This window comes from Micromys minutus (genome assembly GCF_963924665.1).
Source record: "Micromys minutus genome assembly, chromosome: 1".
NCBI classification, from domain to species: domain Eukaryota; kingdom Metazoa; phylum Chordata; class Mammalia; order Rodentia; family Muridae; genus Micromys; species Micromys minutus.
In genome coordinates this window covers 176,127,697-176,151,151 of record NC_137969.1, presented here as the reverse complement: position 1 = coordinate 176,151,151, position 23,455 = coordinate 176,127,697, and the positions used below count along the sequence as shown (strand labels likewise).

Genomic DNA, 23,455 nt, shown 5'->3' with positions numbered 1-23,455 from the left:
GTTCTATCCCTGTTGGCAGGCCTGGCCATACTCAGCATATACAACACTGTTAGGCTGTGTAAGGAGCCAAGCTGTCTCTGGCAGTAAACAAACCCATATGCCCTTCTTCTCCACTAGCTTTATCCTGCATGATTAAGAAGAAATCTTACAAGTTAGATAATTAGAAAGGAAGAAATTGAAACTCTGATGGACTTCACAGTCTGAGCGAGCTCCAGTGGCCATTAACAGAGATGGAACTTAGCCAAACCTCAAGTCTTTAGACATGCTTGGGAGAGAAGAGGGGAAAAAAAAAAAAAGAAATGAAAACAGGTCTCTGCTAAGACCTGCCTACAAGTGAAGGCACTGAGCTTTGAGACAACAGCCACTGCAGTCCCTAGAGAGTCTTAAACAAGCTAAGAATCAAGGGAAAAGATAAGACAATGTATGCTTGCCTTTACGAAGCCAAGGGATTAGTTCCCGGGGAAGTCACCATGGAGACTGAGGATGAAGGATACAGGGATGCTTCAAATGATCAAAAAGACAGATTTAACACAGGCACCAAAGTAGGGTAGGTTTGTATGGGGGGACTATGGATAGTGTCACAGAAGGAGGGGTTACTGGGAAAGGTGGCATGAGCAAGTGAAAATGGCCTGGATTCAGGGATAATGCTGGTGTTTATAGGACTTGGGCTGTCAGGGACTGGCCTGGTTACAAGCTGTTCTGGGTAAGGCAGGAGAGTTTCTTGCCTGGTTTTATCACCTTTGAGCTTTGGAAGGAAACAGGGAACATCATCATTTCTCAAAATCACAGATATGCCCTTTCATACCTACCCATGCCCAGCAAGCTCTGCAAATCTCTCCAGACCAACAGTCTGAACAGGGTGCACAAAGAACCAGACTTTCTGAAATATGGATGTTCTGTTTCTTTAACTCTGGTGGAACAGAGTATTTGCTTCAGGGCAGTGAGGTAGGCCTGAGTCTCAGGTCAGAAATTCCTGACTTACAGAAGAGCCAACCCTCAAGGCAAAGCGGAGAAGGCACAGCCCTTTACAGCATCACTGGAACTCCTGTGAAAACCCAGTGACCAGACTGCATAGTACCCTTGGAGACCACAGGCACCACATCCTGCTCCGTCCTCCTCTGGTGAGCTCTGAGTCATAGTTATGAGGAACAATGACCAGCAGCTTTATCTGCGATGATTCCTGATGTGGTCATTTTTGGAGGAACACAAACATGATGTTTTCCAGAGATCTCCTCTAAAGCAGCTGCAGGCCTCTCCAGTTCAGTGTGTGTACACTGCCTGGTTTGGTTTAGCAAAGACAAAACAAGACAGCAGGATGTAAATGGTTTAGAAGACATGGAACAATGATGTTTATTTTGTTGTTTTTATGTTTTGATTCTGTTTGATTGTTTTGGTTTTTTCTTTTGTTTTGTTTTAGGCTTTTAACAGTGGGTATAAGAGTAAAGAGATTTGGCTTTAGGTTAAAGCACACTGAAAATTAAAATTTCCCATAGTACTTATGGTCAACACCAGAAAGAGTAAGAAAATATGGAAATAGTAAGCTTTCTGTCCCTTACCCTCACCTGACCTCTACAACTGAAAAGCCACATCAGTTTACAGATGGTATTTAAACAGTCACTACATGGGATGAAGATGGTTGGCTCTCAGCAACACAGCTGCATCCATTACAAGGCTTTCTGCAGTCCTTGGAGATCACAGGATGCATTCAGGACAAAGGAAAATTGTAGCTTCAAGGTCTTTATCAACTCAGAGGGACTCAGAGGACACAATGGGGAAGACAGTGGGGGAGGTTCTGGGGTTTCCAGCCTCAGGTTCCTTATTCTGGAGTCCCACTTGTATGAGCAAAGCCAGACATTTCACAAAGAGACATAGACAAGAGTTCTTTTTGACAAATTCTCCAAACATAAAACCAGCCATGATAATAGGGCTTCTGCAAACTCTTGAATTCACTCCTACTACCTACCAATGAAGCCTCTGGTGTGGGTTTAGGGAGTAAAAATTTTTAAATTTTCTCTCTCTCTCTCTCTCTCTCTCTCTCTCTCTCTCTCTCTGTGTGTGTGTGTGTGTGTGTGTGTGTGTGTGTTCATGATATAGATCAGAGGAACACATTTTGGGAGTCAGTTTTCTCCTTCCATCATTTAGTTCTCAAGAACCAATGATGAAACTCAGGTTGCCAGCCTCTGAGGCAGGCACCTTTACCCTGAATCATCTTACTAACCCTTGAAGAATCTTTATTATGTAGATATAGATGTTGGGATGGTTTTTAGCCAAAAGGCAAAAAAAAAAAAAAAAAAAAAAAAAAAAGAAAAAGAAAAAAAAAATAGAACACTCCACATCTGAAGTAAAAATGCAGCGACTTCTTAGGGCCCTTGTCAGTCAACAGAGTGCTAAAGGAAAACCCGGTAATGGCTGGCCAAGCACCACATGGGAGCTATTCTTACTTTGCTCACAGACTCTGCTGACATTGGGCCAAGCTGCCTTTCTGTGCTCGGTTTTCCTCATTTGTAGTACACTACACTCTTGGCAAGAAGGTTAAACAGAGTTGAGGTCTAGTTATGCTGTACCTATCATTCTAGGATGAGAAAGAGCATCTGGAATTTTCATGTGATTCTTGGTGGTTGCAGAAGTCAGTTTCATGCTTAGGTCCTCATGTGAACAGAGTCTGTCGAGCCAAGACAGAGTGGTAGAGAATCCCACACATCCTCTCTCACAGCAAGGCACATTCATGGAAGTATCTGTGTTTCATTTAACTTCTAAAGTAATCTGCAAACCTTGAGTTCGAATCCCTAACACCCGTGTAAAAAGCTAGGAACAGTGGAACGTGCCTATAATCCCAGCACTGAGGAGCTAGAGACTGGAGGATCCCTGGAGCTTAGCCAGCCAGCCTAGCCTAATTACTGAGCTCCATGTCCCACGAGAGAGACCCTGAACCGACAATTAAGGCAGATAGTGATCAAAGAAGATACCTTACTTGACATAAGGTCTCCACAGACATGAACATGTGCACACACACACACACACACACACACATAAACACACACAAATTTAATGCAGGTTTCCTTAATATTGCATCTTCTTTTGTGTGCTGGTTAAATGAGCAGGATCATCTTCTCCAGGCTCTGTAACAGGGCATCGACTCTCTGCTTCCACCAGAAAAGCATCCTCTCCCTAACGTGCGCCCCAGGTCACCTTGCTCAGGCTGAAGGCCACACACAAGCACAAACACATAGAAACCACTTCACACTGATGGTATGAGATGTAAATGATCCTGCTCTGGAAGAACAGAGGCTACTCACCCATCCTGTCCCCATCCCCCTCCAAGAGTCAAAAGTACCACATATTTCCTGAAAATGGAAGATACTGGTTCACAAAGAAATTCAGGAGGTTTGTTCTAGGGGCTGAACCCACATAACATCAGGCTGGACAAGGCATCTTCTCTATCTCAGAAAGAAAAATTCCTCTTAATTACCCCCCACCCCACACACCTTTTCTTTCCTTTTCCTTCCTCACAGTAGCTCACAGCATAGCTCTGGGTTTCTGTGAAGGACAGGATCCTTTCCTCTTACTTCCACATCATTCACTGAACAAGTTATTGTTGTGTCAAAGTAAAAAAAAAAAAAAAAACAGATTCTTCTTTACTTGACGATGTGGTCCTTTTATTTAAACTGAAAGGCATCATTACAAAGTGCAAACACCTCTTTGGTAATGGACTGAATACAAGGAACATAAAATGGCACTTGGCTTTTGACAACAGTCAGAAAAGTAAATAAATATGTACACTACTTTGAATCACAGAAGCCCAGTGCAGTGGGTAGTCAGAAAGGGTGTCTGGGCACTGCCCACTGCCCAGGCAATGAAGCTGTAACATCAAAATGGAGATCTGCAAGACATCTTGGTTTGATATAAAGAAATTAATGTCAATCACAGCCAGCTTCCCACACAGGAGCAGATTACAAAAACCCCTGGCACCTGTCTAAGCTCCATGTACACTTGTGTGCCCTAGCACAAGGCATACCCCGGGGGCTCATGTGAAATACCAGATATCCAGGGCACGTTCTCCCCCCATTCTATGCCTGAGCAATTACATGGCAGTCAGATTTCAGATCCATACTTATACCTCCTACTTCACAGAAGTCTGTTCGGAAATGTCATCACTAAGTTCAGCTTAATATTTCACAAATGCCTGCCCCTGCGTGACTACCAGCTTCTGGATATCACTAGCAACAGGAAGATAAGACAAGGTGGGCCACTTTTACATATGCGACGTGGTGAATCCACTGTGAACATGCCCATGCTGGGATGCTGTCTTTGCTCAGGAGCCTTATGCATGTGGCTTTGTGTCTATCTGTAGGAAGGTAATTGTATCAGCATTGGGATTACATATACGTACACACCACAATGGCCATACTGCCCAACATAAGCCAGAGGCTGCAAGGAACTCAACATCTCCCTATTTGACCATGGGCTCCCATTTTGTCCTTTTCCAGCTGACATTGACTCGTCTGTGTCCTTGAGGTCTTCCTCCCAGCCCTTGGGCAGGTGACCCTCTTGATGTACCCACAATGGCTGGCGTACAGTGCTGGGCACGTCAGTGTATACAGGGTGGGACCTGCTCACTCAGGAAGAGTCCTCAGAACCTTGTGAGAACAGAATGGAATATTTCGGTCAATTAAAAACAAGAGACTATGAGGTATAATAGTTGCTTTTCACTGAATTAAAAAAATTTGCATAGTGGAAATAATTTTTCTAACACCTAAAATGGGTAATTTTTTTAATAAAGCATCATGCAATAAAAAATATGAGGTATAGGGATTTTTTTTTCCTTTAAAGCATTCACACAATGTGACTTCCTGACATTCAGGCTTTGCCTGTCTGTCTCCGATTCAAAGGACCTAGAGAGTGGATCACCCTCCCTACACTATGGCCAGGAAGCAAGGCAGGTGGTGGCTGCAGACCATCCTACCGATGCAAGGGGCTGTTCAGGTCACTCAGCATGGCACGGGACCAACAGATTTCACATTCAGTTTACAGCAAGGCAGTATTTACACACGTTCTAAGTAGAAACGAGATTATTCCTAAATGTGGCGTAATAATGGGACAGCGTGCGTAGAAGGGCAGACATGGTCCCAAGGTGCAGGATTGTGTTGGCACTGTTATTAGATGCTGATGGGCCCTGAAGGTGAAGACAGAGACATGAAGGAGCGGCGGGAGAAAGCCCTAGTATCCCTGTAAGGACTGTGGCCCAGGATGCTATTTTATCAGATCCTGTTCCATTTGCCAGATGCTTCTGTTTGAAGCCTGTCAAAGACCTCCTGCCTCATTTAAACAGAAGTAGCATCATCAGGCAGAAGCAATTTTGGAACCCATGTCTTTACTGTGTGATTTAATAGTAGCACCAATTTTCCATTTAAAAACACTTAAATATAAACCTGAGAAGTCTAACATGAAGTGAGGGCCCCAGCCTGCACCCACTCCCGCCTGGTCAATTTCCTTCTACAAACACAGGGTCTGAAGCAGCCCTGGCTGCTTCTGCAATGGCACAGCGGAGGTCCTGAAATGTCTGGGATCCCAACTTGTCCTGCGGTCTGAAGCTCCCCACGTTGTCATCTAGGCTCACAAGGATTCTGTGGACCAGCTTCGAGGAGCTCAGCTCGAGAACATTAAGGCTTTTCCTCTGCAGTGTTCTGTAAGCAGACGGGACAGCAAGTGCCTTCGACTTTCACAGGCTGCGGGCAGGCTGCAGGCTGGCAAGCTTCCACAAAGCAGGTGACCTGGCCATTCTAACAGAGAGGAAACACATTCTTGTCATTCTTAGACCCTCTACTTAGCATGACCCCTATGAACCCTGACCCAGTGTGACACCCCATGGTTCTTACCCTCATACCCCACAGTATGTCCTAGCTTTTGTGCTGGGCTCAGCTGGCCTGAGATTATGACTAAAGACAATGCTTGGAGTGTTTCAGCTATAAATATATCCCCTGGAGGATTCCATTGCACACTCCACTGTCCTCTAACCTTACTGTGAGGCCCAGAGTGAAAAGACTGAACTGTCCCACACCTAATCTCCACTTAACCCTGCCAGCAAGTGCAATGAGACCAGAGGGAAGTGGTATTCTTCTCTGCAAATAATCCTTCCTCTCCCAGCTTAGCCAGGCATGCTTGGAGTACTCTGTAGTGCTGTTCAGGTAAAGGGACAGATAAAAAACTTGTCCCCTGCTAGACAAGGGGTGATCTGGATCTGCCCTCATTCCTGCTGTCCTGCCTTCCGGCTCTGTTCCAAGTGTACTTCTGCCAGGGCTGCAGAGGAAACCTGTACTCGTAACCAAGGTTTATCATTGGCCTACCTGTCAGCTCTTCCCAAAGATGGACTATGTCCATTAGTATTCCCTGTAACTAATATCCCAGGATGGACCTGGACAATGGAATAAGGGGGAGGGTGTGTGTATGAATGTAACAGCTGGCTCTGAGAGGACAGGTCCTAAGCTGTGGAGTTTTCAGGTTCCCAGGCATGTGTATATTCCCTATACACCATTAGAAGTGGTTCACACAAATGCTCCCATTTGCTCTTTGTAGCTTATGAGGGGGAACCGGGGCTGAGGATGAGGGCCAGCAGGACCTCACTCTGACACTTGGACCACCGGCTCTCCGGGTGTGAAAGATGTGAACACGGACTGGACCCCATACTCACTTTGCACTCACAAACTGTGCATGTGTCTTTTTTCCACTTTGTGTTGCTGGCGTGGGATTCACCGCTGTCGTCCACACACTCTGAGGTGCTGAGCCGAGACTCCAGGTTGTTTATCTGCAGCAAGGCACAGGCAGTCAAACGTGACAGAACAAACTTGCACAGCCATACTCAGTACAGGAGAAGCTGCCTGCTTACAAGGTGATGGGGGCCTACTTGCCATTCGGGTCCAACCCTGTCCTCTGCCTACCAACTTGGCACAAGATGGTGCACAGTCCACACTGGAGCAGAGCCCCGAACCTCAAGCTACTCAGTGGCGCCCCTTGGCACTAAGACTACCTTGTTGTCTTTATATTAGGGTGACTATCCTCCCAACAGCCTAAATCCCAACTGGAAGTTAGTTAGCCAAAGAACTATTCACTATAAGATAAACGGCGGCCTTCCCAATCCCCCCTAAAAAAGCCCCACAGAAACCAAAGCAGACTTCTGTGGGAATAACTCACTTGCATTACTGATGCTTTCATTATTAACTCTCAGTATCTCTACTTGAGGCCTTGAAGAAGACTCAAGGACAGATGAGTGTCCTCAGGAAGTAGAGAGTAATATAAGGCACCAATGGCTGATTCTAAGTTAAACAAAGCCCAGACACCTAAGGACCAAGGTGGCTGTGATCTGGATGGCTGTCAGTGTTGATGAGCCACAGGCAGCTGCACAGATAGGTCATTCAGGGATGGTAGGGAAGGGCCAAAACTGCCTGAGCTGACTGTACAAAGCCCATTCTGCATTGTCAGGTCTACTGGCATCTTGAGCCAAGCAGTCCTGTCTGTGACCACAGGTCTAAGTGATGGTACAATGGACATTTAAGTCCATGTAGACTTTCTGGACCAACCCTTGGTCCAAAGGACACCTGCTTTCATCAGTATCCAGGTCTCCTTGGGTTGTTCTGAGCTTCTCTGCCTGAGTCAGGAATCCTCAACACAGCAACTGGTACTTCAGAGCAAACCTAGCTGGGTGCTGGAATGCACAGAGATGGCGCTCTATGCCTGCAGGGCAAGGATCAAGCAGGAACAAATGCCATGGAAATGGCTCTTTTTTTTATCTACGAAGGAATTTGGGTGACCTGAGTCTCCCCTGAGCTCATCATATGAGTAGCCTGCAGGACCCAAGAATCCTACAAACTAGCCACAAATAGCCCCTTACCTCCTGGAACACTCTCCACACCACCCAAGACAACAACACTTCTCTGCCTCACAATTCAAGCACGTACACTCAGTGTTCTTTACCCTGGAGTAACCACGCCTCCCATGTCCTGAGGTCTAAGTCTCCCTTCTCTTTGACACAAGGCCTTTAGTAATTGAACACAGAGCTTCAGAGAAACAGAATAAAGTTCCTTAGGCAGAAAGAGAGGACATTTATCTCTAGATCCTCAGCCAGGGCTGTAGTGTATATAGTCCTGGTGCCCCGCTGTCTTAGTTAGGGTTTTACTGCTGTGAGTGGACACTATGACCAAGGCAACTCTTATAAAGGACAACATTTGATTGGGGCTGGCTTACAGGTTCAAAGGTTCAGTTCATTATCATCAAGTGGGGAACATGGCAGCATCCAGGAAGGCATGGTGCAGGTGAAGCTGAGAGTTCTATATCTTCATCTTCAGGCTGCTATCAGAAGACTGGCTTCCAGGCAACTTGGATGAGGGTCTTAAAGCCCACACCCACAGTGACACACCCACTCCAACAGGGCCACACCTCCTAATAGTGCCACTCCCTGGGCCTAGTTTATACAAACCATCACACCTGCCATGCAGTTTTTGCTGATCTACCATCACTGACTTGGCTCTGGAAACAGTTACTTCCAAACTATTCCACCAGAAGTGGCTTACTAACAGGAATTCAGGTTTGTCTTCTCCCACACTTCTTCATCTGACTTTGCCTGAGTTTTCTGGGACTTTCTATCTATTTCAATGGTATCCTCTCAGCCAAGGTCCCTGGCAGGGTACTCTAAACTTAGAATTACCAACTGTCCACTGCCCACTGTCCCAGTTGTGGTGATTTGACTAAGACGTCCCCTAATAGTCCTGGGCATTTGGGCAAATGTTTCCCAGTTGTTTAGGGGGTGTGGCCATGTTGGAAGAAGTCCATTAGAGTGGCCAAACTCTGAGATTTCAAAGCCTTGCACCATTGTTTGGTTCCGGCTTCTGACTCTTATTTCCCTGCCTCTACCCACAACCACGGACTCCTGACTTTCTGAAACTGTAAGTCCAAAGAAACTCTTCCATATGTTGTCTTGGTTATATTTAATCGCAGCAATACAAAAGTACCTAGCACACTTGTTCTCAGGAAAACATAAGGACACGACTTCATGGAACCTGGCCAGAAGCAAACTAGAGCAAAGCAGGCTACACAAGTGGCCATGTCCCAGCAGGTGAGGGCAAGTCAACACCTTCCTAATCACCCAGAAACACAAGGCCTCTGGGAACTCAGGGGGCAGGAAGTGTGTTGGTAAAAGGTCCAATGAGGAGCAGATGGCACTGGCTCAGGCCAGCCTTACCTGTTTTCTGAGGTCTGTGATGATCTTTTGCATTTCCAGAACAAACTCCTTGAGATCATTAGTTGCTGGCCCTTCCAAGTGCTCATGGGTGGCTGCTGTGGCATTGCTATGATGTTTTCCATGTTTAACACTAAGGAGTAAGGACAAGATTCAAAGTGTCAATGTGCAAGTCTAAGTCAACATTCCTAAGTGCACCCCTTCTGGAGATCACCCAGTACAGCACACTACAGCCCAGCATTGTCAAGCAGGACACAGGCCTTGTCTACTCTGGGCATTTCTGCTTTAGCTAACCTAGGATACAACTGAGCTCAAAGCAACAATAAGGCCTCAGCCTACCCCAGAGACCCACTATAGGCAGGGCACCTTTCAACCCCCACCAAAACTCACCTTAGTGCTTTCTTCCACCTGGCTCTCTTTGTGGGCTTATCCTCCTCATAGCTGAATTCTAGAGACCGTCTTCCCCGGAAATGGTAGGAGAAGGCATTGAATTGTCCCCTGGTCCTACAGTCTGGTGAAAAAGCAAAATGGGGAAATCAGTTACAAATGAGTCTAATTTAGGATACACTTACATCATGTAAAATAGCTATTCTTACGACCCATCTCCTCCTTTCCCCCTTCAATTAGGATGTATGTATGTCAAGCAGTACCTAAAGGAACTCATGGAGCTAACAGTGGGTCTGTGAGTATCTATAGTTCCAGTACTCAAATATACTAAAAGCTTCATGCAAGTCTCCCTGAGGACAAACCACCCTGCACCAGGCCACCCCATGTGACCACTATGCCCTCCTGCAGCCCACACATGTAGACTTGAACACTCTACTTTCATGATCTAAGTCCTTTTGCCCTGGTCAGTTGATACTCTGCCACCTGAGACCTCATGATCAGCTCAAATCAACCTGCAACAAGACCAAGTAATTTCCAAACACTTCCTTATCTTGGTTGAGGCCTCATCCCCAAACTCCAGGTATGTGGGGAAATCCTATTCTGTCTCACCTAAGCCTACCGACATTATCCGCTAAAGCCGTCTAATTTTTACTGCCCTTTCTCTGTTAGAAGAGCCTGGCATAGAAGAAAGCAAAGGCTGTCTCTCCCAAATTCTAAAGTCCTGTGACCCTACTGAAGCAGAAACTCCATTGCAAAGGCCATAGAGGTCTCTGTGGATGAGAAGCTGTAGGCCCTGATGTCTCTCTCTAGAAATAGGAGGACATGTGACAACTGAGCCAAGGCCCCACTTCGGACCACACAATAGCCCTTGAGAGGCACATCATTTGTTATCACTGGTCATTATCTGACCTGAGTTAAGCTGGGAGGGTTAAATCTGTCCTGTCCACTAATCAGAGTAGATAAGGTGGCTTCTCAGATGGCTCTAGGGACACAAACCAGAGCCACAGCAGCTTGACTGGCCTTTCACAGCTGTGACTGGAACCCCTTCCTCCTATCTTTTCCGAAAATTGAACCCAGGTCAGGCAAAGCTGGAGAGTCTGTAAGAGGACAAGGATGATTCTCCTTCACAAAGCCTTGTCCCAGATTACTGGAGAACAAGAAGATGAGGTGTGTCCCATGTAATGGGTGTGCCCAGTGGCCCTGACCTGAGATCTATATGGAGGTAGGTTCTGGCAATCTAGAGCCACCATATTTGCCATGGATGCCCTAGTTATCCCTCAAGCACAAAGTACAACTGGGCTTGCAGCGTTCTGCTGGCCTGTGTCAGCTGCTTGCATTTGGCCCTAACGCAACCTCACACCCAATGCTGCTGCTGCAGTAGTGGCTGTACTCACAAAGTAAATGTGCAGAACCATGCTAACACGTGGAAAGTTTACAGGGCACCTATGCTCAAAATCTGAACCTCACCTGGAACAGCTTTCCTGCCTATGAGTGATCTACTCCCCCACTCGGGTCCTTGTACAACAGAAGAATTTGCTGCAATGGAGGAGAATGTTCAGACTCTAACTTAAGTCACATGTGTGTAACCCTCCTGACGCTCACCAGGACTTATAGTCAAACATTTTAAGTAATTAACTTGAATCACTGTCACTAATCATGGGACAAACCTGTGCCCTATGCCTCCTACTAAAACACCGTGGTACATAAAACATACATAACACAGCCCTGTGTGCCTCGATCCATGCCCCGATGTTGCGTCTTTAATTTTTAGGAAAAGTCAGAAAAACCCACATGGAGGGAAACCTACTAAAAGGACCCAGATGGAGACAGATAAAGGCATCTTCCTGGATACAGGAGTCTGGGAACTTTCAGGTGAAATTAAGTGAGTAGCCTGAGTGAACCCAGTCATGAACTAACATCACTGGGAAAAATAGAAAAATTCAAATAAGATCCAAAAATTAGGTAACAATTTTATCCATGTGAAATTTCCCAATAACAATTATACTTCAGTAAATTATTTAGGAGCAGGTAGCAGGAAATCTGCAACTTTTGTGGTTTATTTATTTATAGACTATACCTACTTCTGAACACAAACATGCATAAATAAAAGTATAAATTAATACATAGAAAATGTTAATACAGTTGGTGAATCTGGGCAAAATATTTGAATTCTCAGTAGTATCTCAATAATTGCTGCAGGATTTCAAACAGTGATTGTGTGCTGAGAGCTCCTCTGTGTATACATATGTGGGGTGTGCACATATGTGTATGTGTATAGTACCCTAAGACTCATCAGTCCCTAGAAAGAAGCTGCGATCTCACATCTATTTTAATGAAATGGGCAGTGCCCCAACTCAGAGGTAGCTGGTTCAGGTTCTGGGTACATGGGTGTTGCTATTGGTGCTGTGACCCAGGTGCAGCTCCAGGAAATGATCTCTCATGAGCCTTCTTTTAAGCTGAGTTAGAAGACCAGGGTCTGGGGAGACAGCTCAGTAAATACAGCACTTGCTGAGCAATCAGAAGAGTGGAGCTTGAATCTCTAGAGTGAGCTGGCAAGCTAGAGAAGCAGGACTGCCAGGCTCTGGTTAATAAAGAACCCTGATGTGTTAATAAGGTGAAGGGTGATCAAAGAAAGCACTGTATGTCAACCTCTGGCCTCTACAGGTCAGGTATACACATATGCATGTGCACCTGCACATCTGTAAACATACACAAACTGTGCAAGCACACACACATACACACACACACACACACACACACACATACACACACACACACACACACACACACACACACACACACACACACACACACATGGCTGTCCCCCCCCCAGTTAACAGCAACCAACATTTTTTTCCTGCAGGATTTCAATGTTTTGTTGTTCTCTACTATGTTACGAATGGGTTTAGGCTAAAATGGAAACCATAAATTTAGAATCTTGAAGCCCTTCAGGGTTGGACAGAGCCTGCTATTTTATGAGGTACAGTGTCTGGAAGAAGCTGTGTCGGTAAGAGCCTTGGGCACCGAGCCTCTGCAGCAGCTGGGACAATGGATTAGAACAGAGGCACAAGCCAAGACAACGCCTGCCTCAGAGGCATCCCTTCCAGGATGGTGGATACTTCTAAGTAAAAGAATGAAGCCTGGCTCTGCTTCTGTAGCAAAGGGAGTCCTGGTGATGTTACCAGAAAATAGAAGTGCGTATCTGAAAATAAGGACCAGCCTTGCACACTACTTTCAAGACAATAGTCTCCTACAGACAGAATGTGCTATACTTGCAGCAAAGTATTTAAACTGGAAATCCCTGGGACATTTAAAACAAAAAGAAGTAAAAACAGATACAAGTTCCCACTTGTGTTCTGTGACCTGCAGAAGAGCAGTAATTTAGGATTAGATACACAGTAAGCCAGTAAGCACAATGTCCTTTGTGAATTCTTACAATACAGAGAGGGAGGGAGAGGGGGTGAGGAAAGGGAGATACAGGGAGAGAGGGAGATAGGAAGAGAGGGAAAGAGGGGGAAAGGGAGATACAGGGATAGAGGGAGAATGGGAGAAAGGGAGAGAGAGGAGAAGGGAAGGGAAGGGGAAGGAAGGGAAGAACAGAGAGAACATGATACACATACACACACATACACACACACACAAATATATACATATGGGAGAAAGGCCTGCAAAATGTCACTTAGGACTAATCACATGATCATATACACTCACAGTTTTACCCACACCCACATCCTCTTAGGATGTTAAATGCAACTGAAAACGCCAACCTGATTTTAATACTTACTAAATATCTTGAGTGACAACATTAGCAGAAAAATAGCTACAGCTCTGAACTCTGTGTGCCTCTTCTCAAGCCTCATGTGGCCTATCTTGTTCAGGGTCCAACAGGTAGGGCAGGGCTGAGAACCAAGTGTGCTGTTCCATGTGTGCCTGGAGCATCCGTCCTCTGGAGGCCTCTTCTCACCACAAACACTATGTCACTTGGTTTAGGTTGTAAATGTCCCCAGCTTTATTATCTATGGGGCTCTGATCATAGTTTGAATAAAGCCAAAATTGCAGTCGAATTAGAAACTGGAAACGGAGGTTAACCAAGAGAGGACCCGAGGAATGCAAAGTGGGCAAGAGACCGTAGAATAGTCACCACAGAAGCCAGTGGCTGCTAGAACTGAGATAGTGCCCTGGGTGAGATGAACAGACATGGCAGGGAGCAGGCTGCCCAGGCTGCTAGAACTGAGATAGTGCCCTGGGTGAGATGGACAGACATGGCAGGGAGCAGGCTGCCCAGGCTGGTAGGAATGTACTGCACAGACCTCAGTATTAGGTTTTCCAGTCCTAACATCAAGACCTTTCACACCCACAGGCTACCCCCTATCTCCTCAAGAAGATGGTTCACAACTCCTTCCTGTGAGTTACAGGGTGGCATCAGCATAATACAGCCTGCCTGCTATGCTTCCTAGAGGAGCAGATTGTCGTCCTTTGTGATCAGGATTCACGGGGCTAACACACAAGCACTCAGATGTAGCTGTTCAATAGGTTGACACACAATGCAAACACACTAAAGGTTTGTTCTCTTTTACATAGTATTTTGGTTGGCATAAGGTGCAGTCGAAGATTGTCACGAGGCTGCAAGGTTCTGGTGGCATCTTAACAGGAGACTATCTGTGGTGATGACTGCCATCAAGAAATACACTGCACTCGCAGAAGCATGTGACATTAAGTGCATGGAGTTTACGGTCACACACAGCTGGGTGGTTGGTGTGAGCATCTTCTGTACTGATTTTAGTGTACACCTATTTAAGGCGGTAAAACAGACCTCTAGCCTTGGGTGCCTCTGAAGTTCACAGAGTGGGTGGAGTTACCAATCTGTATAGCCAAGGCTCCAGGCTAGGTGCTTTTATAATAAAAGATAAAACTTGACATTCATCTCTCAGACCTCACGACCACTCACTAAGCAAAGCAATCACAAATTATTCCCACATGGAGGGGCAAAGGCTTTTTTTTTTTTCTGTTCTCATGCAAAGCAGCAGCAATGGGGACACAGTGAGGGCAGGGTCCTGGCAGTACAGACCTTCACAACAGTCCTGCCACACTCGCAGGTCCACTCTGGGGATGTCCTCGCAGCTGCTATACCCGTGTGGGAACTCTGCCACCCTGAACACATCCTGCTGCACGCGGGTGATGTTGTCTGAGTTGTCACAGAGGATCCTCGCCAGGGATGTCTGCTTGAGCTGAGTCAGCTGGGCGGGGGAGAACACTCCTGGGTTCTCATACCACAACCTGGACTCCAGGGAGGACAAGAGAGGAGTCAGTGGGGTCAGCAGAGGGCAGGGAGAATGTCAGCCACCAGGATCCAAGAGGGAATGTTCTTCTAACATGGAAATCATGATTCGATTATCAGGAATTAAAAAAAAAAAAAAAGAAGAAGCCAGCCATTGCTCAAATTGCCATCCAATAAATGAGAGAAAGCAGCAAGAAGATGGCTACTCGTCGCAAAAGGATGGATAGTTAACTTCCTAACTAAACTCCTCAGCTGCCAAAAGCCCCACGTCTCAGTAAGGTTGTTATGGTGTACATCTGAGGCAGAAGGTTGGCCCTGAGTATGAGGCCAGCCTAGGCTATACAGTGAGACCCAGACAAAACAAACGACAATATTCTAATCCCAGGTCTGCCATGGGTATTCAAAAGGTTCCTGGAAACATTCCCGTTCTCATTGGCTTTAGAAGCCAACAGGATCTGGGACTCAGGTGTGTTAGCATGAAAGGATAAGGTGCCAGGCAGCCTACAGGAGGTACGGAGCCACTTGAAGGCAGCAAATGTGGAAGGGGCCTCCCTGTCCGAATCCACACCAACCATTAAGGAGAGATTTCCCAGCACCCACCTGTCTCCATCCCGCAGGCGTCGGAACTGTGTGCTGAGCAGGCACATGAGAGTGGGCCCCAAGCGGCTGCCAGGGACCAGGTCTTCCACCATGAGGGCCGGGAACAGGTCAATGTTGAGGGTCGAGCCATACAGCCTGTAATAGACAAGGAGAAAGTTGAGTGTACCCAGCATGGCTGCCTGAGAGATGGAACGCAGCAGGGAAAAGGCCCCATACAACCTCCAGGCTTTCACTGGACAAAGAGAGCTCATTGTTATTTCTTTAAATCAACTTTAATCATATTTTAAACAATTTTCCTTTTCAGTGTATAAATATATATAAATTTATACATACTAATAAATGATTTGAAAGGTTAAAAACATAAGAAAATTAAAACATAATTCTTTCCCGTGCTCCAGGGAGAACCACCCAATAAGGCAACCTTTCCATCTTCACGCCTATGTTCTTCCTTAAGTATATGAACAATAAAATCTATTTGAAAAGAATAATATTAAACCCTACCATATACTTAAACATATTTGTCAATGCAAATGCTGGTTAATTAGATAGGGTAGATATCTAACATGAGACTTAGACATCTCAAATGTTTAACACGCATTATCTTACGTCATCCATGGCCTAGGAATATATATGCCCATACAGAAAGATACAGAAAGAACCAGCAATGCCCACAGACCTTTCTTTTCTAGTCTTGTACAATGTCCCAAGAGCTTACAAGGCAACAGGTGGTCTTGGTTCCATTTACTGCAGGAGACTGTGCTAGAGTCTGAAATAACATCTTCCAACCCCTATATCCCAACTCTCCACTCACCACCAGGCTTGGCATGACAGAGGAGTCCCTATAATCTATCTGTCATACTTCTGAAAAGACAGTCATTCATCTTTCAACATGACATACATTCACCTTACTTCAAACCTACACTCATTAATCTATCCTTTCTACACACAAACTGTGGTCAGTGTGAGGCTCAGGGACGAGCACCCTGGACTAAAGCCCCCAGACCTCACTGGAAGTCACCTGCCATGGGAACACAGATGGCTGCTGGTCATGCTGCACAGGCACCAGATGCCAGTGCCACCTCAGACATCTGCTCTTTGCCCTCCCACTGGTAAAGGGGTAGCAGGAGGCTGAAGGATATCTCGTTTGGGGTCTGCTGGAGGTGTTCTCCATGGCACTACAGAGCTCCCTCACCCAGGGGCCTGGGGACCCCACTATGGAGAGAAACAGCCCATGTCTTCATCCCCAGGCTGCCCTGAGATGTAAAACTTGAATTAACTGCCAGGGCAGTAGATGGCAGCTGTGTTCCCCAAGGCCTGCTGAAAATCCTGACAGCCCTGGCTTTCAGGGCCATTCAACACCTCTCCTACTCACACCTCAATTTTTCTTCTTTGTAATTGGTTCACATAAGGAATAAATGAGTTGTGTGTGTGTGTGTGTGTGTGTGTGTGTGTGTGTGTGTGTGTGAGTGTGCATGTGCTCACATATACAGGTTGTCTTTGCCAGTTGGTCCTACAGCTGGTCCAGGTCCACCATCTCCAGCAGCAGATTACCAGAAACCGAGAAGTTCTGAAATATTTTGGCAAGCAAAAATGACTGGGAAAGCCATCCATGGCCTTCTGGATAGGAACACAGGGAACACAGTGCCCAAGAAAACAGTCAGTGAACATAAATCCCAATTAAGCATAGCGGTGAATATATATATATATATATATATATATAGTCCCTGTGGAGAACTGTAAACTCATGTGCTTCCCTTGTGAGTAATCAAATAGCATCACGTAAACAAACGGGAGCATAGGGGTAGAGCAGCTCTCACTGAGAAGCTGCAGCATCTCACAAGGGAGAGCCCTCCTGCCAGCCTTCGGGTCTGAACAGCCCCTAGGAAGCAGAAGGTCTAAAGAAGCCTGGCCCTAGATGAAGTGACCAAATCCTGGGCAGACCTGGGTCTGTCCTCTGTGTGGTGGATTACTCATGTCCCCACGAAACAATTGCATCTGTTCTCCAGCAACTAGGCCAGTCCTCCTCTTCTATGGGCAATAACCACTCAGGCGTGAGTCATACTATAGCTGGAGAGCCAGACCCAGAAGGCTGGCAAGTCTGAGACCCATTATCCACGTGACTCTTACTGTCCCTGCTAGGTACACACAACAACTGGTGGTATCTCAGAAAACTTCTTACAGTTTACCTGAGCAGAGAGAGGCTGATGGACAAGACTACCCCAACACTCAGCTGCCTCTGCACCATCCCAGATGCCGATCTCAGCCACCAGGCTTCTCCCACCCGACCACAAGTCACCACAGAAGCTTGACATCAGACACAGTGACATCACAGTCCACAGTCACTTGATATCTACACACCTCTCAAAGTGCCTCAGTTTACCAGTACTCACCTCTGCAGTTTCTCCCGGATCACGGGGCTCTTGATCTCATTTTTCAGGTCCTCAAAGGTGTAAGCAGCTGACAAGTTGCAGTAGACCCTGTAGTCATGGTAGGGTGGGATGCCGTGGTCCCGGCCCCGCTGGATATTGATGGCAGCCAGGTCAAGGGCCACTGTGTGCGCCATGGAGAACAGTCTCTCTGTGAGCTCCGTGTTCAGCAACTGAGAGGGAATGCGCATCTTCCCTGCCACTCCAAACAGCCCTCGGAGAAGCGGGTCGATGCCCCCTTCATTGACAATCCGGAAGGGTGAGAAGAAGGCTTTGTGGAGGGGCACATGGCCCTGTGGGATGGGCTCAAAGTTCTCATCCAGCCGGTAGAGCAGAGGGTTGATCAGAGTGTGACCAAACCTGAAGGCTGCAGTGGCAAAGGCATTAAAGATGCCAGCATTGACACTGGGGTCGTAGCCCCTATACTCACCTAGCATCTTCATGCCCACCTCCCCCAGGATCTTGGGCAGCCAGTGCCGGTAGGTAATGTGCTGTATCTCTGCCCCCACTATCTTGCGTGTCTCATGGTAGACAGTGTCCCCATCCCAGTGCGGGTTGAGCTTCAACAGCTCCGCTGCAATGCGGTTGTGCTCCCGGAACCACAGCGTATGCATGCTGGTCAGGCCCAGCTGCTCGTTGGCACGGTGGTCACCAGCCAGAAAGCATGGTATTGGGCTCTCGTTCTCATCACGCATACACTCAGTGGGTGGCCCTGTGGCAAAGGGAAGCAGGGGCTTGCCAGACCTCTGCACAATGCCCTGACGCAGCAGGCCACGATGGCTGGCCAGGTCCCGGATGCTGCGGGCTTCGTGGTCTGTGCTGCCATACACATTGGATGCGTCAATGTAGGAGGTGAGCTGGTTGATCTGCTCTCGAGGGTACACGGAGTTCATGAGCAGGGACGTCATGCCGCTGCCACACACAGGGCTTGATCGCACGAAGAACATGCATCGGGCCCCACTCCGCACCCTGGGATCATTGGGGGGGATCATGACCGAGAAACAGGGAGGGTCATTGCTGCACACCGAGCTGCAATGCTGTCCATCAGAGAAGCGGGCCTGGCTCAGGGCCACCACTGTAGAGTCTAGGTCATGGTCAAGGAACTGACCCCACTGCATCAGCATGTGTGTGAACTGCTCATCTGGGGTGATCACCTCTGTCCCAATCAGTGTGGTGGACACCAGGCGGGGCATGGGTAGTACATGCCCATTGTACTGACGCTGGGAATTAATGCCCCGGGGTGTGTTGAATCCATTCTCATACACAGCCTTCAGCAGGCGCTCGAAGGCGGTCAGGGAGGCACCCCACATCGGGTGCTGGAGATTGTTGCACGTGCCATCGTGCGTCCTGTACTTCTGGTGGAAACACATGTCTGAGCAGTTGTTCACACGACGGTGTGCAGTGCAGCCAGACAGGTTGGCGATGAGGCTCAGGTACTGCGGGGACACCAGATCGTTGTAGTGGTAACCTGTAACACAGTAGGATGGCACTGACTCCCACCGGCAACGGTGCAGACTGCCGCCTTCAGCATCTCCACAGCTGGTGCCTGAAGGTGCTCTGGTACCTGATCTGGTGGGATGTTCCCTTCCTGCTCAGCTCGCTGATAGTCTTGACACCTTTCCAGAGGGTGCATGGTTTTATGCCACTAGCTATATACAGTGACTCTGCAAGAAACCCAGCACATTCAGAGGTTCAAAACTGAAGACTCACCTCATATTGTTCCATGGAACAGGCAGAGAAGCGTCTGCACACCAGCCCTAGGTCCTCTACTTATGGAACAGCTTCTCTAGGCCCATCACTGTACACTGCAGTGGCTACTATCCTGAGCTCCTTTTCCTCAGTCTATTCTACAGCTGCCTGTCAGTGTGAGGCCACCCACAGGGGCCTGAGACCCCTGTCATCCTCTCCTTTCCTCTGCCATCAGCCCAGGACAGTGTTCACGGCACTGGCCTTGCATCTCAGAAAATCCATCATAAAACACACCCACCCACCTGGCCAGCCAGGGGTAGGCTCCCACCAGGTTGCCTTCCTTCTCAGGAGCCTTGGACTGCCCATAAGCTACAGGAAAACCCCAGGTCTTGCTGGTCGGCAGCAGGCCTCTGAGAAGTGTCTGTGACCTTCCTAAACAACTACAAAACATAGCTGCATGAGCACCTCAGGACCCCATGCTCAGAGCTGTTTCATCAAATGCTGCCTGAAGAGATTAGCACAGCCAAGGTCTTCCCCTTCCTCACAGTCCCTCCCTTACAGTGTTCTAGTCTTCAGACAAGCACAGATCTCTGAGGACAAGCTCATGCACTGAAACTCATGTGTACACACTCACACATGAACTCTCATAAACACACACACACACAGAGACACATGCATGTACACGCTCATAATCCTGCCTGCACACTCATATGACATGCCCTATGTAAGATATGGGCACACACACATTCACACATGTGTACATATCCAAGTATGTGAGACAGATATCCATGTGTATCATGTGTATTCTCTCTCTCTCTCTCTCTCTGTCTGTCTCTGTCTCTGTCTCTGTCTCTCTCTGTCTCTCTCTCTCTCTCTCTCTCTCTCTCTCTCTCTCTCTCTTGCTCATTTACTCTCTGCTGATCTGAGCCAGCACTGTATTTTTTCATTAAAGTATCTCTAGCCTATGTCTGGCTCTGGAGACTTAGTCTATACATGTAAAAGGCTGTAAGACAGTCCCTTCTTATAGAGGATGAGTTGAAAATATCTAGACAGAAATCCATGATAAGTCCCAGGCTGGGAGAAGCAATTAAAAACATCAGCTACCCCCAAGATTGTCCTAGGAAGCTTCCCTTTCATCTGTATCACACAAGAACTAGACCCGCAGGAAGGACAATCTGTAGGAAGGACACACAGTAAGGCCAAATCAGACACAGATCAATTAGCCTAGCCAATCAGGTCCTATATTGTTCAAAGTCCTGACACACATAGACGTGTGTGTGCATAGGTGTGTGCATGCACAGATGGTTTGTATGATGACTGGAACACTCTGTAGGGAAGAGACAGTGAGGAAAGTGAAGGCCTTGTCTGTGACAGTGTCTTTAGGCAGCATTTGATAAAACTGAGCTCTGAGCATGAGGGTCCTTGATCCTGGGGTCATTAGCTATGTTTTGATGATGACTTTAGGAAGGTCATGAAGACCAGGTAGAAGCATCCTCTGACCCACAAGGCCTAGGATTCTCCTGGAGCTTATAGGCAGCCCAAGGCTGGGTGGAGATACCAGGACCTATGTTAGCTCAAGAGAAAGTAGGCTGAGATCTCAGTGCAGGCACAGCCAGAGCCTCTTACATGATGCATATGTAGCAGAGTGTGTCTGCTACCCTGCACTCAAGTCAGAAGATGGGAGAACATGGTACTGACTTGTTCCATTCAAGTCCACCATCAAGCCATGCTGAACATGCTCCTGGATCAGCTGCAGGGTCCGCTCGAATATCTCTCCTGCCCTGGCTTGTCCCACCGTGTATGGATCCCGTGGGTACCGGAACAGAGCGAGTAGGTCGTTTGGAGAACGAGGACGGCTGGCAGGAGTGAGGGAGGGAGATAAATGGATGAGATGAACCACTGGGGACAGAAATCTGGAAACTAAAAGCGTACTGAGATTACTAAATTTCTACCGCTACTTTCGACAACATGGTGCACTGTACCTGACTCATCCCAGGTGGAAGGCGACAGAGCAACAAACAGACAAACAAGAACCAAAGACACTGAAAACAAACCATTAATAGGTCAAGAGAGAGAGTCACAGGCATCGCATTTCAGCTAGGGTGCAGAGAGTCCGTAGCAATTGCCAGCACGGAGGGATCCACTGGTCACCTCAGTAACATTTTGTTTTGGCCAAATTGTTTCTAACAAGCCACAAGAATGAGGTGGGTCTTCTAAAAATGCTTTGATTGTGAATCACAGTCCAGCGCCTATGAAGAAGGTACATCTCCTGCTAGTACTCTAACCCCAGAGAAGCCAGTCAGCTGCTGTTCCTTATGGCTTGCACATGAATGTTAATCAGACTTGTATATTAAAGTTTGGGGGGAGGGTTGAAACAGGCAAAGGACCCATGCACTAGGAAAGCATGCATTCCACCCCACCCCGCCCACTTTTCCATCAAGGCCAGCACCATGGCCCGTCCGCCATACCTGTCGAACAAGTGTGTCCGTGTAGAGTTGATGGCTCTGTCAACAGTTGCAATGGCTTCAACAATAGAGGTAGCAACATATGGATCCCCGTTTCGACTTACGTCAGGAACTAGAAAAATGTGAAAACATATCACTGAGGGGAAAAAAAATAATAAAAGAATACCACACTCTTACTCATACAGCTGCGTCTAGACATGACATCATCCAGGCATAAGCCACGCTTTCGGCCAAAAGCTATTTCTGCTTGCTGAACCGACGCTTGAATTATTTCATCATTAATTCTACCGGAAGCTGTGTTTAAACACTAAAAATCATATACTTCGTAATCTGAAAAGTTACATGACATCCTGTAGAGGAGGCAAAATGTTTACAAAATAAAGCACAGATGTGCTTGTACCCAGCATGATGCCTGTGGGGGCTGTTGCTGAGGCTCCTAGGGTCTATCTGGTGGACAGTGACATCAGAGGAGGTGCCTTCATTCCTGGAGTTTCTGTTCTTCTAAAAGAACAACCATCCCCAATGCTGGACTCAGCTTCTTAGTTTCCCATCCATTGCCGGTCCCTTCCACCATTCATGATATAGAAAAAACTGCTATATAACACACTGTAGAAGACACATCGCACCTACATATTACACCATCATAGCACATAGAACACAGCACTGAACAAGCCTACACCATAATATATACCACACAGAAAAACACACACTATATAGCAAATAACACAACAAAACCTGTTTCCATCAAAGCTTCAGACTTTGATTCTTTTTTGTTTTTGAGAAAATGTCTTAGAATCTATATATCTAGACATAGATTTATATCTCTATATCTATCACCAGACCAACATCCATCCATCCATCCATCCATCCATCCATACATACATACATACATACATACATCTATGCCAGACTCTGGCTGGACTAGAATTCACTATGTAGACCAAACTGTCCCAGAACTCAGAGTTCTCTTTCCTTCTTCCAAGTGTTGGCAATAAAGGCATGCACCACCAAGTCCAGTATGACTCTCACTTCTTCCTTTCTCACCTCATATAACGTAATCAGCAGTGAGACTTTGCCAAGCACAAATAGACATAACCAATCTTTTACCTTTAACCACCAAAACAGCTCATCTTAGCCCAATGGTCAATTGTCCTTCCTATCCTCATAAATCTGGGCCTTACTGAAATGGTCCTTCACTTGGTTGCTGGGGTGGACCTGCATCCCCTGAGACAGGCAAGGCTGTTTGCTAATACTCATCATCTTTCTTCCTCAACTCCCCTACTCTGACTCTTTCTCTCCCCATGTTGATTGACAGGTACAGAGTCTAGTTCGTACCATCCTTGCCTCTGACCCCATCTCCTTACTGGTCATTTAGAAAATA

General features: G+C 46.9%; 1 protein-coding gene across 3 annotated transcripts in view; it reads right to left on the bottom strand.

Moving 5' to 3' along the window:
- Positions 1 to 3,628: 3,628 nt before the first annotated feature.
- Positions 3,629 to 23,455, bottom strand: part of PXDN (peroxidasin) — a 78,237-nt gene continuing 58,410 nt past the window's right edge. For 2 of the 3 annotated variants that reach the window (XM_080932730.1, XM_080932732.1), the window contains 9 exons: positions 22,078 to 22,186; positions 21,308 to 21,465; positions 17,885 to 19,388; positions 15,495 to 15,629; positions 14,685 to 14,893; positions 9,620 to 9,740; positions 9,233 to 9,362; positions 6,689 to 6,802; positions 3,629 to 5,780 (listed from right to left, as the gene is read on the bottom strand). In XM_080932730.1, the coding sequence (XP_080788856.1) occupies positions 5,661 to 5,780; positions 6,689 to 6,802; positions 9,233 to 9,362; positions 9,620 to 9,740; positions 14,685 to 14,893; positions 15,495 to 15,629; positions 17,885 to 19,388; positions 21,308 to 21,465; positions 22,078 to 22,186 (2,600 nt within the window). In that variant the 3' untranslated portion in view covers positions 3,629 to 5,660. The remainder of the gene's footprint in view (positions 5,781 to 6,688; positions 6,803 to 9,232; positions 9,363 to 9,619; positions 9,741 to 14,684; positions 14,894 to 15,494; positions 15,630 to 17,884; positions 19,389 to 21,307; positions 21,466 to 22,077; positions 22,187 to 23,455) is intronic. The other variant, XM_080932731.1, reaches the window with a different exon arrangement.